This window comes from Desmodus rotundus, chromosome 2, assembly GCF_022682495.2.
Source record: "Desmodus rotundus isolate HL8 chromosome 2, HLdesRot8A.1, whole genome shotgun sequence".
In the NCBI taxonomy this organism is placed as follows: Eukaryota; Metazoa; Chordata; class Mammalia; order Chiroptera; family Phyllostomidae; genus Desmodus; species Desmodus rotundus.
In genome coordinates, this window is record NC_071388.1 from 199,325,226 (window position 1) to 199,339,444 (window position 14,219).

General features: G+C 42.1%; 1 protein-coding gene across 2 annotated transcripts in view; it reads right to left on the reverse strand.

The window, feature by feature from the left end:
- Positions 1–5,795, reverse strand: part of DOCK10 (dedicator of cytokinesis 10) — a 227,671-nt gene extending 221,876 nt beyond the window's left edge. For both annotated transcript variants that reach the window (XM_053919129.2, XM_053919128.2), the window contains exon 1: positions 5,448–5,795. In XM_053919129.2, the coding sequence (XP_053775104.1) occupies positions 5,448–5,570 (123 nt within the window). In that variant the 5' untranslated portion in view covers positions 5,571–5,795. The remainder of the gene's footprint in view (positions 1–5,447) is intronic.
- Between the last annotated feature and the right edge of the window lie 8,424 nt (positions 5,796–14,219).

A 14,219-nucleotide genomic window follows, 5' to 3' on the forward strand; every position in this document is an offset into this window, starting at 1 on the left:
GCCAGGTAGATGGCATGGGGATGGCTGAATAAGCTTATGCTTTAAGGACTGAACAACTCAGCTCCAGGTTGCCTTGAGAGTGTCTATTATTATTACAGGGAATTGGAATAGACTGTACAGAGGTTTCTGACTTCAGAAGACCATGGATGTGAAAGCTGACAGGTGTTCTAAAATACCTGTGGGAAAGACATAGTTCTTGCTCCTTGGGCCGAGCTACTGACCAGAAGGCCACATCATCGAAAGTCAACTCCTCGCATCTTCCAACTCAGAGATGCTGTTGGAAACAGCTACCGCAATGAAGGGTTAACCCTCTGCTAGTTCCTCTCAGGTTACAGAAGAGATCACGTCAGTCACTTGGTCACCACGCCAGGCACTTTGCAGGTTGTCCAAAAATGGTTTATCATAGTACATTTATGAGTACTTTTCTCTTGTGCCAGGCCTTACAGAAAAGGGTGAAGAAAAAGCCAAAACCCATACCCCTGTCTTGCCGTTTTTGGACCCATCTAGATGTTTTCTAGATGGTAACTGTTGTTACCATTTCTTTTCTAAGTTGTTTCCGCCATGCCCTTGAGAAGTCAAAAACATCAGTTGACACAATCAATAACATTCAACCTTAATCTAGTAAACTATGTCTGTGTTGACTTCTTCATCAGGCAAGGGACTTTCCTCGTATGGAAACAAATGTGTGATTTCTGCTAAAGTGTAAATACCCTCGTTATGAAAAGCCCTACCCTGGACGAAACAACAACAGAAAACTACTGTGAATGCCAAACAAACAGGCCTTTACTTTGCACGTTGTTTTTAACTATAGACACTGACAGTAAAACAAGTGTTACCTTTTTGTTCGGCCCACTTTTTGCATCTTTTCCTCTTACCCCCAGCACATGACTTTTTGTAACATCTAGAATTTCCCACTCCTTTTTTCAAAACCCCTCCCACTCTATTCAAATATCACAAAGCTCAGAGGGAAGGAAATTCTTTCTTCTAGGAATTCCTCCTGCTCCTATAAAATGTGTGTGTGTGTGTGTTCATTACTTCTCAGCCAAAGAGCTTTGGTCTGTCAAGTGTTCTGCTGCTTATTCAAAGTTCCTTAAAATATCAAAAATTGTATCATTGGTGAGGAGAGGAAGTTGGGAAACATCACATCAAAGCGAAGATATGGAATTTTTGTGATTGTTGAAGTCAAAAATGTCCTCTCTTTACTGCTAATCCTTTCTGGGTGGGTAGGGAGGGACAAAACCTGAGGGTACAGCCACTTCTGACAGGATGGGTTTTTTTTTTAAAGAAGTTTATAAAGTTAAACACAATTTACAATGAGTTGCAGAGGAATTTTTGCTGTCACAACAGAGTATATATCACGCATATGTTAAAGAGTGCGTGGAAATGAAGTGGTGTGTTCTGATCTAGGAAATACACAAGTTTAGACCCAGTCATTACTCGGTCCTTAGTAGCCCCCACCAGTCCTTGTGCTTCCTCTCCTTCATCTGACCCCCTTTAGCTCTCACCCTGTCACTCAAAACCTCCCATGGCTCCAGCTCACCCACTCACATTCCGTAAATGAAACTCCAGTTCTCTTAAATGACAGAGCTGACGGCTTAGCAAAAACTAACCTATACTTTTTAAAGTATTTGCTTCTGAAATGCTATCAAATAAATACATGGGGTCCAGCATGAATAAGACCCCTTTTTATCACAAAATCTTTTATTATAAAATCATAAGCTTGTTGTAACATAACAATATCACACTCAAGCACACCATGTGACATTTTAGGTGAAATGTTTAAATTGAAACTATAAATTATTACACCCATATTATTACCCTACCAACCACACTCAAGCAGGCCTTACTTCTACTGGACCCTGTACACACACAAGTGTACAAATTCTAGGTTTATGGTTTAATGAAATGTAGAAAGCAATCTAAATGAACAAATTAGGGCAAAAGTACAAAGATACTTAATACATTTTAAAAGAAAGGCTTCTTACCAAAAAACCCTCTCTAATTAGTAGCATTACAACTTTGAGGCCAACACAGTATGTACATTCAAGCAAAGTAATAAAACACTCAAGTCCTAGCATGAGGAAAATGTTTCTAATTATTTTCAAACTGAGATTCCGCTCTAGAGAAGCTGGTGTTGGGGGACCACCATGAATGGCGCGTTAGCAAATTACATAAACTTCACTCGATCCTGCCATTGGCCTTTGTGGGAGTTACAATTCATTCATTGTCTATGACAAAAAAGTTTCGGATAACTAAGGAGCGGATATTTCTCTTTTTAAAATGTATGACTTTTTTCATAATTGTTCTTTATTATTATTATTGCTCCTTTTTTCTTTTGAACAACTTCATTAAGATATCTTTGACATATAAAAATTACATAAATTTAAGTGTACAACTTGATGATTTGATCTACACATACATTGTGCAAAGACCACCACGATCAAGTTAAATAACTTATCCATCACCTGTACATAGTTACCATTGTGTGGGGAGAAGATTGAATTAAAGACTGATCCTCCTAGAACATTTCAAAGACACAATACAGCATTGTCAGCTATGGCCAGCCATGCTCCATGCCGCACATGGGACCTCCAGAAGTCAACGGTCGTGCATAACTGGAAATCTGTGTGCTCTAGCTTATATGTGATGAGCATATCACATATAGACACATATACTCACATATCATATATACACACATATACATCACTTTTCCTTTATTCATGCCTCCCTTCACAGCATTCAGGTTGTTTCCGTATCTTGATTAATGTGAAGAATGCTGCAATGAACAGCGCAGTGCAGACATCTCGTTGCAGTCGTTATGAAGAAGGATGCAAAGTTAGGCGGGCCCCAACCAGCAGCGCGCCTTCACAGAAGCCTACTGCAGGGTCTTGGGTTAAATCTGAAACTAAGTTTGCCTTGCTTGGCACTTCCCTCTCCTTTCCTCAGCAGCTGCCCTAGAGTGGGCTCCTTAGCCAGTGACCTCCCTCGGCATCCGTCGCTCTCTGCTCTCCGTCATCCAAACACATGTTGAAGCTTTCTTGTCCTGTGTGCAAGTGTGTGTGACAGTGATATCGATATATAAACACAGACGCTCTCAGAGTCCAAAACTACCTTATTAATCTGACAATCTCAACTACTCATATTGGACGAAGTGGAGTTCTAAACCTACAACAATCTCTAACATTCTGGAGCATTTTGGTCCCCAAACAGGAAGTTTGGAAGGGACACTGTATGAATCTAGTAGTGAGACAGGTTTTCTCAGAGGAACCTCCTAGCACCTCTCAAATAGTTTTCAATAGATGACAAAGTGTCCCAATCAAGCCCTTCTACTTGCCTGTGCTGAAGTGGACTAACCGTACTCTTCCCCCACCCTATTAATTTCACCCCTTGACAACAGGACCTGAGGACTTGAAGTAACAAACATAAAGAGTCCCAAGGGATTAGATCAGTTTAAACCAAGATCAGCCTCCACCACACAGTCCAGTGACAAGGTTTGAGGTTCAGAAGGGATGCTCTGCCATCCAGAATCCCACAGAGCTTGGATGCCAACTCAGAGAACTCATCACTGAATAGCATGGGGTGCAAAGCGCGTGTCTTCCTGTGGCCAAAATCTCTGCCAATACTGCCTGACTAGATGTGTAAGATCCATGAAATGTCTTGGCAAAAGCTAGTTCAGGAGTGTTGGCCAAGGTGCTGAAGTGAGGGGAGGGAGGCAGGAACACCTTTGCCGGTGAATCACCCCCCACCAGTTCATTTTAAGATGTTGAGCTTATTCACTTGGACAAGGCACCCTAGGATTCCAAATCTGACATAAATTTGGTGAAGGTACTGTGTGTATGTGTGTGTCTGTGTAGAAAGGTATGCAGGATGCATATTCTTTATAGAAATTCCAGCAGTACAAAAACTCTAGAAGAACCCACTTAAAAACACAACGCATTTCGAGTGGTTTATTCCAACTGGATGTGACTTACAGCTCCACATTTCTCTATCAGATTGTTACTGACATTTGCAAAAAAGAATCAATGGCAAAATAAAGCTATTGTAAATCAAATGGCAGAGAATGACAAAGCCACGATCCTGAATGATAATTCAAAAGTAAAGATCATTTTTCATGCATGCCTGAAGATTTCCTTATTATTTCTACCTTTACTCAAATTGAAAATCCCCTGTGAATAACTGCAGGCTGCACCCAGTGGTAAATGAGAGTGAAAGCCTCCTGGTCCCCAGGCCGTTTTACACCGCCATGGTCCCCACCCCTAAAAGGCTCTGATGCCTCCTCGCTCTGCCAGGCAGTTCGCTTCCGTTCTGTTCAACTTTCTGACCTCTAGCTTTAGAGAAAAGTCCTGGCTGTGGGAACTGGCTCTGGGTAGCTCTTGGCTCCCTCCTGATGGGTGACTGGCACGAGAACACTTTCTTTGACACTCTTAAAAGAAGCCTAATGATATTTCCTGGCAAAAAGCAAACTGAAACCCACGACGTGGGATTCCGGTCCGGCAAAGGCTGGCCAAGAGGGCAGTGTGGCTATTGAGCCCTGGTCTTGCTTGTAAGGCTGTTTCCTTTGGCTTCCCTTTCCCTCCAGAGTGGATTTTTTTTTTTTTTTTTTCTCTTGACACTTCCAGCCCGGAGTGTGACACCTACTGGAATTTATGAGCAGCTGAAAAGGGACGGATATGATTTGGGCATCGGGCGAGAACGGCTGGCTTCTGCCCCAGGATTTCCCGCGGAAATCACCCAAGACTTAGAAGACGTTTCAATAAGGAAGTAACCAGTAAAGTGATCTTGGCGGGAGAGCCCCGCGAACATCTTAGAAAAATACCAGAAATCACTGGGTACTGTGGAGATCCACGCCTCCTTCAGCACGTTCCCCCTGGCCTTTCTGGAGTAATATAAAGTGGTCTGCGAGCATGTCCCCAGTGCAGGGAGAGTGATGCGAAGTACGTTAATTTTCCGGATAACGTTAACGGGGCGGGGGGGGGGGGGGGCTCCCAGCTTTCGATCCGGCGAGGACCTCTGACCACCACCTCCCTTCATTGCGCACTAGTAGCCGAGCTGAGGGGGACGCGCAGACCTATGAACCGAGGGGCTCGGTCCAGGAGATACCCCCATCCCTTGGGTGCCTGGCACCTCACAAGCTATCGCCCACGAGGCATTCCTGCCACCTCCCCACCACCTCAAACCCATACACATCCTCTCCCACGCTGCGCCTCTGCTGCCCACGCAGCTGTTCGTCCGAGTGTCCCAGGTCCCCAAACGCGCCCCGGTTCTCACGCGCCGGTGGCATTGCCTCGCGGAGGTGGCGCCAGCGGCAGGAACAGAGGCGGCGCGGGAGGGGGTGCGGGGGTGGTAGTGACAGGGGCAGGGGCGCGCTGGGATCCCGCGGAGGCTGGGCTCCGGGTCCCCGGCCCCCCGGGGCGCGCGGGGAGGCGCGGAGGACGCGCCGCACTCACCCGCTGCTGCTGCCGACTGCTGACGGCCACCGCGGCGGCGGACGCGGCGCTGTGCCGGAGCTCGGCCGCTTGCCCGGGTCTCAGCAGGCTCCGGGTGAACCTGCGGGTCCGCTCGACAGCCATCGCGGGCCGCGCCGATCCCGCCGTGCGCGTCCCTCCGGCCTTCCCAGCGCCAACCTTCTCTACCCACAGCCGTTCAGGAAGCGGAACTCGGCGCCTTTCCCCCCCTCTTCCTCGCTCTACTCACTAGAGGCGGGTTTTTCTCTCCTGAAACCCCACTTCCCCACCCCCTTCTCTCGCAGAAGCTTCTCGACGACTTTCCAAACTCTGCTCTCCTCCCGGCGCACGCGGCCAACTCGGCGAGCGGCCCCGGCCCCGCGGCAGCGCCTCTGGAGCTGGGGGCGCACGACGCACGTGGGGTGGTTCCAGCCCGCGCCACCCACGGGCTCAGCTGGCTGGCAGGGGCTGTCCCCGCCACCCCGGGGACAGCAGACGACGGGGCTCCGGGCGGGGCCTGTTCACGGCCCTGGTCCCCATTTGGAGGCTCCTTACAGGGCTGGAGCTCCGGCCGCGTTTACCGATTTGGCTCAAACCAGCCCTTCGAAGTCTCCTTTTCCTACAGTCTTCACTCAGGGCCTTGGAATAAGGTTCCAAATGCATACATGCCTTCCACTGGCATTCATGAAGCGCCTATTCTGTGTCAGCTCACACTGTTCTGAAAACTGGGGAGGAGGAGAGGGACTTGCCAGCCCCACCTTAAGGCTGTGTGGGACTCTTACGTTTTGGTGGCTATAGTGGGAAGCAGCAAATAACCAAGTTAAATAAAAGTACACTAGAACGTGAACCCAGGAGTTTAGATGATAGAAGCTAGAAAATCAATACATCAGGGTAATGTGGTATAAGAGGCTGGAGTGGGGCTGTGATATTGGATGGGGTGAGGAGGCTAGAACCGACCTGGGGGGGTGGTTACTAGGTCATGTGGATCAGGGATAGGGGTGGGCTTACATTGGTGGCGTTTTTTTCTGCTCCCAGTTTTGCCACACTCCATCTGCCCTGCAGGATGTCTCAGCCTCTGATGAAAAGCTTTCTAGGAATTCTCATTCCAAGTCACACCCAGGGTTGTTCTCAAACTCAGTGAGGGGCTAAGTAGGTGGAAGAGCAGAACCATCCTGACTCCCCAAGATACCAGTCTGGAGAGATCCTGGAGCCACTCCAAGTATTCTAAGATTTTCTTCCCAGCTTTTTATAGATCCGTGACGCTGGCACCTTTCCAAAGCAGTATATGGTGTTAACACGAGGCCACACTTGGGAATAAAGGATTCTTAAGCGGCAGATAACTACACTTGAGTCAGCTCTCTGCTGTCTCGGTTTCAGTTGGCCAGGGATGCGACTGGGGCATTATCTCAGCACATTCTAGAAATAATGTTGAGCAGAGTCCCTGGGAGATTTGGGAGGTTTCGTGGATATATCAGTTGGCTCTGCAGTCCCCTTCATAACAACCTGCATGACAAAGCATGGTGCCTTGCACTGTGTGCCTTCACTTTGCTGCACGATGCCAGAGCAATGTCACCTTTGAGGGTGAACTAAGTGGGTGGTTGCCTCTGTAGTGACATTCGAAGATCTCTGGGGAAAAAACTCCTTCCAACCACAACCTCCTCTAAACAAGTGTGCCCTTTAAATGTGCATTCTCTCTCGAGAAATAATATATTAAGCACTTCTGAATGAGCTTGAGCTTGTCAAGAGGAAGTGGTCTAGTCCTTGTCCTTGGTTTCAGAACAGCACCTGGCACAGGTTAGGCACTCTATCGATATTTGTTTGTGGAGGACTTTCCCGAGGGCTTAGGGGGATTGGTGCAGTCAGGGGCTCAGGGTGCATGAGGCAGGGAGAGAGAAAGTAGAAGAGAAATGTGTGGTAGAAGGACAATCTATAGTAATCAAAAATAGCTCGTAATGTGTCCTAGGTATGGCAATTCAGTGAGTTGATCCAAATTACTGAGTAGTCCACATAACCCATTCTCCAACCATATCAGGTAACAGAAAAGTCACTGGTACTTCTTTTATTACTGTGAATTTTACTTCCTCTGGCTTTAGGGGGTCACCAGAACACTGGTGTGAGAGCATTTGATGAAAAGTGTATGATGATCATCCCATGGGTCACAGTGAGAAGAAGGGTGGATGTATGTAACCTCTAGAGCCAACACATTTCAATGAGGGTGCCCACTGGGACTCTCCTCAGCCCTTGACAGTCATGGAAGTTTCAGTTAAGCCCTCTTCTGAATGTCAAGGACATTTTTGTTAGACACAACCCCCTTCCCCACAGCGGCCTAGGAAGACATTCTTAGCTGTAGAAATGTGACTTCAGGTCTGCTAATTCGGCACTCTCTGACGCTCCACTGGTTACATGTCTCAGTTCTCTAGAGAGACTTGGCTGACATACTTTGCAAAGACCAATCCATATGAATATATCATGAAGACCCTAATATGAACTATGGACTCTGGGTGATTGTGATGTGTCAGTTTAGGTTCATCAGTTGTAACAAATGTACCACTTTGGTTGGAGATGTTGATAATGGGGTGGGAGTTATGTATGTCTGGGGGTGGGAGAAATATCTGTATTTTCCTCTGAATTTAAACTGCTCTAAAAATAAAGTTTTCTTTAAAAAAATCAATGTAACACAACAATGAAAAGACAAATTGCCCAACAGAAAAATGGGCAAAGGGTGGGAATACAGCATTTCTCCGAAGAGATACACGAATGGCCAATGCTCTACATCATTAGGCGTAAGTTGAGCCAATGTTCAGCATGAAATCAAAGTCACATGAGATAGTAGAATGAGGTGCCACACCCACTAGGGTGGCCCTCATAAGAGACATGGAAAATGACAAGTGCTAAGGAAATGTGGAGGACCTGGAAGCCTGGCACATTGGTGGTAGGAATGTAAAACAGCACGGCCCTTTTGGAAAAAGATTTGGCATTTCCTCAAAATATTAAACAAGTCACCACATGACGCAGAAATTCCACTCCTACAGAAATGTCATTCACACAGGAAGTCATACAAAGAAAAGGTTATTAAGAATGTTTACAGCAACAGTATTCATGTTGCCAAAAGGAGAAACACCCCAAATCTCCATCACTTGATAAATGGATAAACAAAATGTAGCCTATCCATACAAGGGAATATTTTTGGAAATTAAAAAATGAAGCATTTATATGTACTACTATATGGATAAATGTTGAAAACACTTTGCTACGAGAAAGAAGCTAGTCACGACAGGCCATACATTTATGATACCTTCTCTACGAAATGTCCACAACAGACAGATCTCAAAGCAGGAAGTAAATGAGTGGTTGCCTAGGGGTTGAGGGGCTGAGGAAAATGGGGGGTAACAGCAAATGGGTACAGGGTTTTGCTTTTTCTCTGAATGATGAACATTTTCTAAGATTAATTTTGGTGGAAGTTGTACAAGAAACATTACAGTTGCTGCTTTTGGGAAGGGGAACTTCACAGGTGAAGGATAGGAATGTCTATATATGTTATATATTGTATACATATTTTTACTATACATTGTGGGCTTATTGAATTTTGTATCACATGTATAATAACCTATTCACGAAGAAATAAAAAATGTTCCATTTCATTTGCAGAGATACCGTTACGGAAACATGTCCATCCTGGTTCCCATTTCTCAGGGAACAACTAATTAATAAAACAAGCGAATCTTCTATGGTCTCTAATATTGTAGAATAGTGGCTGAAAGTACATGCTATAGACTCCAAATGCCTGGGTTCAAATCCCAGTATTACTTCTTCCTTTAGCAAGTTATTTAACATCTTTAAGCGTCAGTGTTTTTTCATGAAAAATTGGGATAACAATAGGTAGCTGTGAGGCTTTTGAGAGGGTTATGGGGTTGTTCAGCCCACTGGTTCTATGCCTCACTGTCTGTAACTCTAGATGGCCCATAAAGGAAGCCCCCCAAATCCGCAGAAGAGGCATTTTAGAACCAATTGGTGTTATCAAATTTTGTTCCATGGCCTTAAAGTCAAGTTTTTACTGTTCTGTACTTTCTAGTATTTAGAATGCACAGCCTGCAATCATGCTTTATCAAGTTCTAATTATCCTCTTTCACTGAGTTGTCATGGACCAAGCCATTCAATCAGAAAGAAATAACACCACTCAATGACATTTATGGAATATCAGCTGTGGACAGAATCTCACCCTCAGCCATGGAGGCATAAGCTAAGCAAATGCTCTCTACCTCCAGAGAGTTTCAAATAGAGAAACTGACTGATAAAATATTAGTGGGTGAGGATTTATTCCTATGGCTTTGAGATTTTAAAGAATTGGTTGCAACATGAAATTTTCTAGCCCTTTCTTCCTTCCTTCCTTCTTTCCTTCTTTTATTCCCTTCTTCAAAGCTCAAGTACTCATCCTCCTTATGCAAAAGCATCAGTGGCTTTATTAAGATGCAGTAAGCAATGATTACCTGCCCTGGTACAGTTCAAAGCTCTATACAGCCAGAACTGTGAAATTGTCAGTAGTCCTTTCCTGTCATCTTTCTCCATGACTTTGCCCAGAGTGATTATATTGGTCTTTTGAGTAACAAAAGGTTTCATGCATTTTTTCATAACAGTAATAAGTATAAAACTGAAAACTGTAGTATCTTTTCCAAAACACCTAATGGTGTAATGGTGTACATTTTAGTCATTAACCCAGAGTCTGATGTGAGTTCAGGTCTTGGCTCTTGGAGATCATAGAAAGTAGGACAAATACCCCTTGCACTAATTCTGTGGCATTTAGCCCCCTTTCCTAAGTGACCCGAAGTCCAGTGCACTCTGGGTTTCACCCTGGGCATGAGTGTGTCTCAAGTCCTGACTATTCAAGTGTGTCTAGTGTTACACACTTTACAAAGTACACTTATCATAGCATTTGATTCTCACATCACTCATCCTAAAAGGCAGGTGGAAATGGAATATTGCTCCCACTTTACATACGATCAAACTGAGAGAGAATTCAATAACATGGAAATTAAAAGGAGGACTATTTTGCTATTAATAAATAGAGGCACAGGAAAAGAGGTCCACAGAAGCAGGTGACCTGCCTCGACACTACAGTAACTCAAACTGGGGTGAGTAAATTAAAATAATTTTATTTGGCAATTAAAAATATACAACTCATCTTATTCATCAAAAAGGAAATAAAATAACAGAATTTTAAATTAAAATATTGAATATGAGGAAAATACTCTGCTATAAACATTTCTTTGTTCTCTAACATTAAGAAAAAAATTAAACAACTGAATTCACATCCAGTGGCTTTTTGGCTGAGTACTATGTCATCAGATAGATTTTTCCTTCACCTCGCCAAGGGAGTATTAAAGAGCAACAAGAAAAACACGGTTTGAAAGCGTCGATATTTATGGGAATCCTTTAGTCCTCATCAGAGCCAGAGCCATTTGACAGCACTGAGTTCCTCGCGTTGTTTACGGGCAAAGGTATTACCTTTGTTGTGAATTTGTTACTGTGATTAGAAGACAGGTCACTCCTTGGAAGAAAATTACACTTAAGGCAATAGATTTGAATGTGTAACTTTGCCAGGCTGTCTCTTTTGTCCACAATCCACATGAGTGCGTCTATCACTGTTGGTCCACAGGAACCCCTGTGGGGAACATACCTCAAAGAGGGGCACATGGGTAAGGGACAAGAACACTTCCCACTGGAAACCCGTGTCTGGGTTCTCTGTCCTGCTTTGGATTTAATTTGGCGTCTGGCCTTAGGGAATTAATGTTGGGACCTTTATTTCTCCATCTGTAAAAGTGACTCAGAGACAGATCTTGGCTTAATATGAAGAAGGAAGTGATTAGTAAGTGTAGAATGGGAACATTTCAATTTCTTACATGCATAATTAAACCCTTGTGCTTACTTTACTCTTCTAGGCATTTCCATTTTCTCCTCCTCTTCTGCGGTGTGCTGATGACTTCAGACATCCACTATTCTCACAGAAATCTACTCAGACACATAACAAAATCATAACACACTTACTTCTTTTATTTTGTAAAGAAAGCAACATAAGAATAAAACTAATTTTCTAATATTTTATTGAGAATTTTGTATCTACACACCTGAGTGAGATTGGTTAACTTTTCTTTTTGGAACTCACTTTATTACATGTTGCCAGGAAGACGTTTCTTGCTTCCTAAAGTGGACTGGAGATGTTTTTGTCCCTTCCCATGGCCTACAATAATGTAACTAACATTGAGATCATCTGTTTCCCAAAGGTTGAAGAGACTCCAGCTGTGGAACCATCTGGTTCTGGTGGATTTTTAATCTGAGATCTATAATCACTTTCAAATCTCTTTCATAGAAAATGGCCTATTCAAGATTTATACATCTTCTTTTAATTCTTAATAATTTGTATTTTGCTAAGAGTATGATCAATTTTTTTCAGGTTTTAGAAATATTTGTCTTAGAATTGCGCACAGCGTTAACTTACATATTTCTCTTTATCATGCATTGTTTTTAATTTTACCATAAAGATCTTAAATATGCCTTAAAAGTATCAAAAAGAATATAATCAACACCTATATTACCCCCAGCTATATTTAAGAATTTTAAATTAGAGAAATCATGGCCTTTCATCTCTTAAATAATGCAGCATTTATTTCCAAAATGTAAGAAAATTTTCTTATGTAACTGCAATATCGTTTAACACACTAAACTCAATAACCGCAATCTCTGAATAAATTTTATTACCCAGTTCATATTCAAGTATCTCCAATTATTTCCAAAATGACTTTTCTGTTGTAGCTGAGTTGACCAGTCCAACATTTAAGCACAGAAGACACACTGAGTTGCTTGTTTGTCTCCTTATCTTTATGTTAAACAGTTTCCCTCCCCCACTTTTGATGATGACATGGATTTGTTCAGGAGGCTAAGTCAGCTGTCCCGAAAGTTCTGTTTCTTCTTACTGACATTTAATTTGTTCCTTTTTATTGAAAGGCTTTTCTCATTTTTAATCTTGAATTTTTTGCTTCCTCCTTTTTTTCCTTAATTGGGTCCCCAAAGGGGATTATCTATTATATTAGTCTCTTCAAAGAACTGGTTTCAAGTTTAATTAGTTTGACTATGTCTTATTGTTCATTATTTTTATTAATAGGGTTTGATACTCTCTTTATCAAGACAAGAATCCCACATATTATAGAATAAAAATAGTAATACTTAAATACATAAAACTTAAATCTTCATTATTGCAAAAATAGTAAAAAAGCCAACAGGCAAATATATAATTGGGCAAATATTTATAATAAAAATAAACAAGAAAGGTAAATATCTCTAATATACAAAGATTTTGGTTAACAAGAAAAATACTCTAAATAAGCAATTTCCTAAATTCGTTTCATTCAAACTCAGAATGAAACAAAAGGAAAAGAAAATCTACTCATGTTTTTTGTCTCTTTTAAATTGTGTTTGTCAGTCATTTTCTTATTGATTTTTAAAGTCCAATTGATATATTCTGCAAGAGTCCTTTGTCGAATATCATGTACATATAATTTGTTTTTACTATTACATATCACTAACAGGGACCGAAAGTCATGGAATAACTGTCATTTTCTTCATCTAATTATGAGAATGTTATACCAAATATCTATTTAACAAATATTAAGTGATTATTTTCCATAAAAATAGGAGATGTGTTTTTTCCTAATAGACTACTTTACAAAGAAACATATTAATACTTAATCTATGCTTCTAAATGTCTCAAAACATTAATTCCATACCCTGATTAGGTAGGCAGAAAACATGTTTTGGGTGGATCTAATTGATGTAAAGCAACTATTTTTTTTCCAGGAAAATTTTCTTTTAAAAACTTTATCTGCATTGTCACAGTGCTTTCTCAGGCATGTGGTTTTGGTGTGCACTTGAATTTGCACTAACCCACTTCCTGTGCCTACACTCTTCTTGCCTCTGCTCTTGCTGCAGTAAAATAAACTGAAATAGAAGTTTAACATAATTGCCCAGAGCTCAGTTTTTGAAAAGGGATAAGACAGAGAGAGGGAAGAAAGCAGAAACTGTGTACGCATTTCTTAAACCCACAACAAAAACGGCAGATTGACAAGTCTTGAAGATGTCTATTCAAATGAAAGCCAGTGGGCTTTTGTTCTCCCCCACATGATCATTAGAATTTATTAATACAGCTAGATTTGGATTTTTATAGCTATATCTTCTAGCAAGTTCTCACTCGTAGGCTTTAAAATAGGTTTCTGTTGTAAGTTAATCATGAATATTGTCCCCTTTCTCCCTGCTTATTTGTTAGAGGGACAAAAGATGTAAAATAGCTATTTTGCAGAAATATTAAAAGCAAGAGGAGAGTTATTATGCAACTGTTACCAAAAATCTTAATAAAGTCAAAGTACTGTTTGTATATTTTTAAAGGGTACCATTAGCATCATGCACAAAGTTCTCAGCTCACATGAACAAGAGGCCTTTTTACACCAGCCATGTAGCCTCTCTCCTGTTGAAGAAATGATTGCATGGAGCTACTTAAAAGCAAAGGAGCATGATTCTGGAAGCTCAATAAAAATATTCTATAAAGGAACAAGTCTTTCTGTACCCTTTTCTGCTTTCATTGGCTACAAAATGTATCCAACCAACATTGACCATTTTGATGTTCACCCATAAGGGCCAAACCTGGTGGCTAGCATGTAAATCTGCTTAATAGGCTTTAGTCCCGATGTTGGATATGTATTTTCTGGTTAGATTCACATTTTGGGCAGG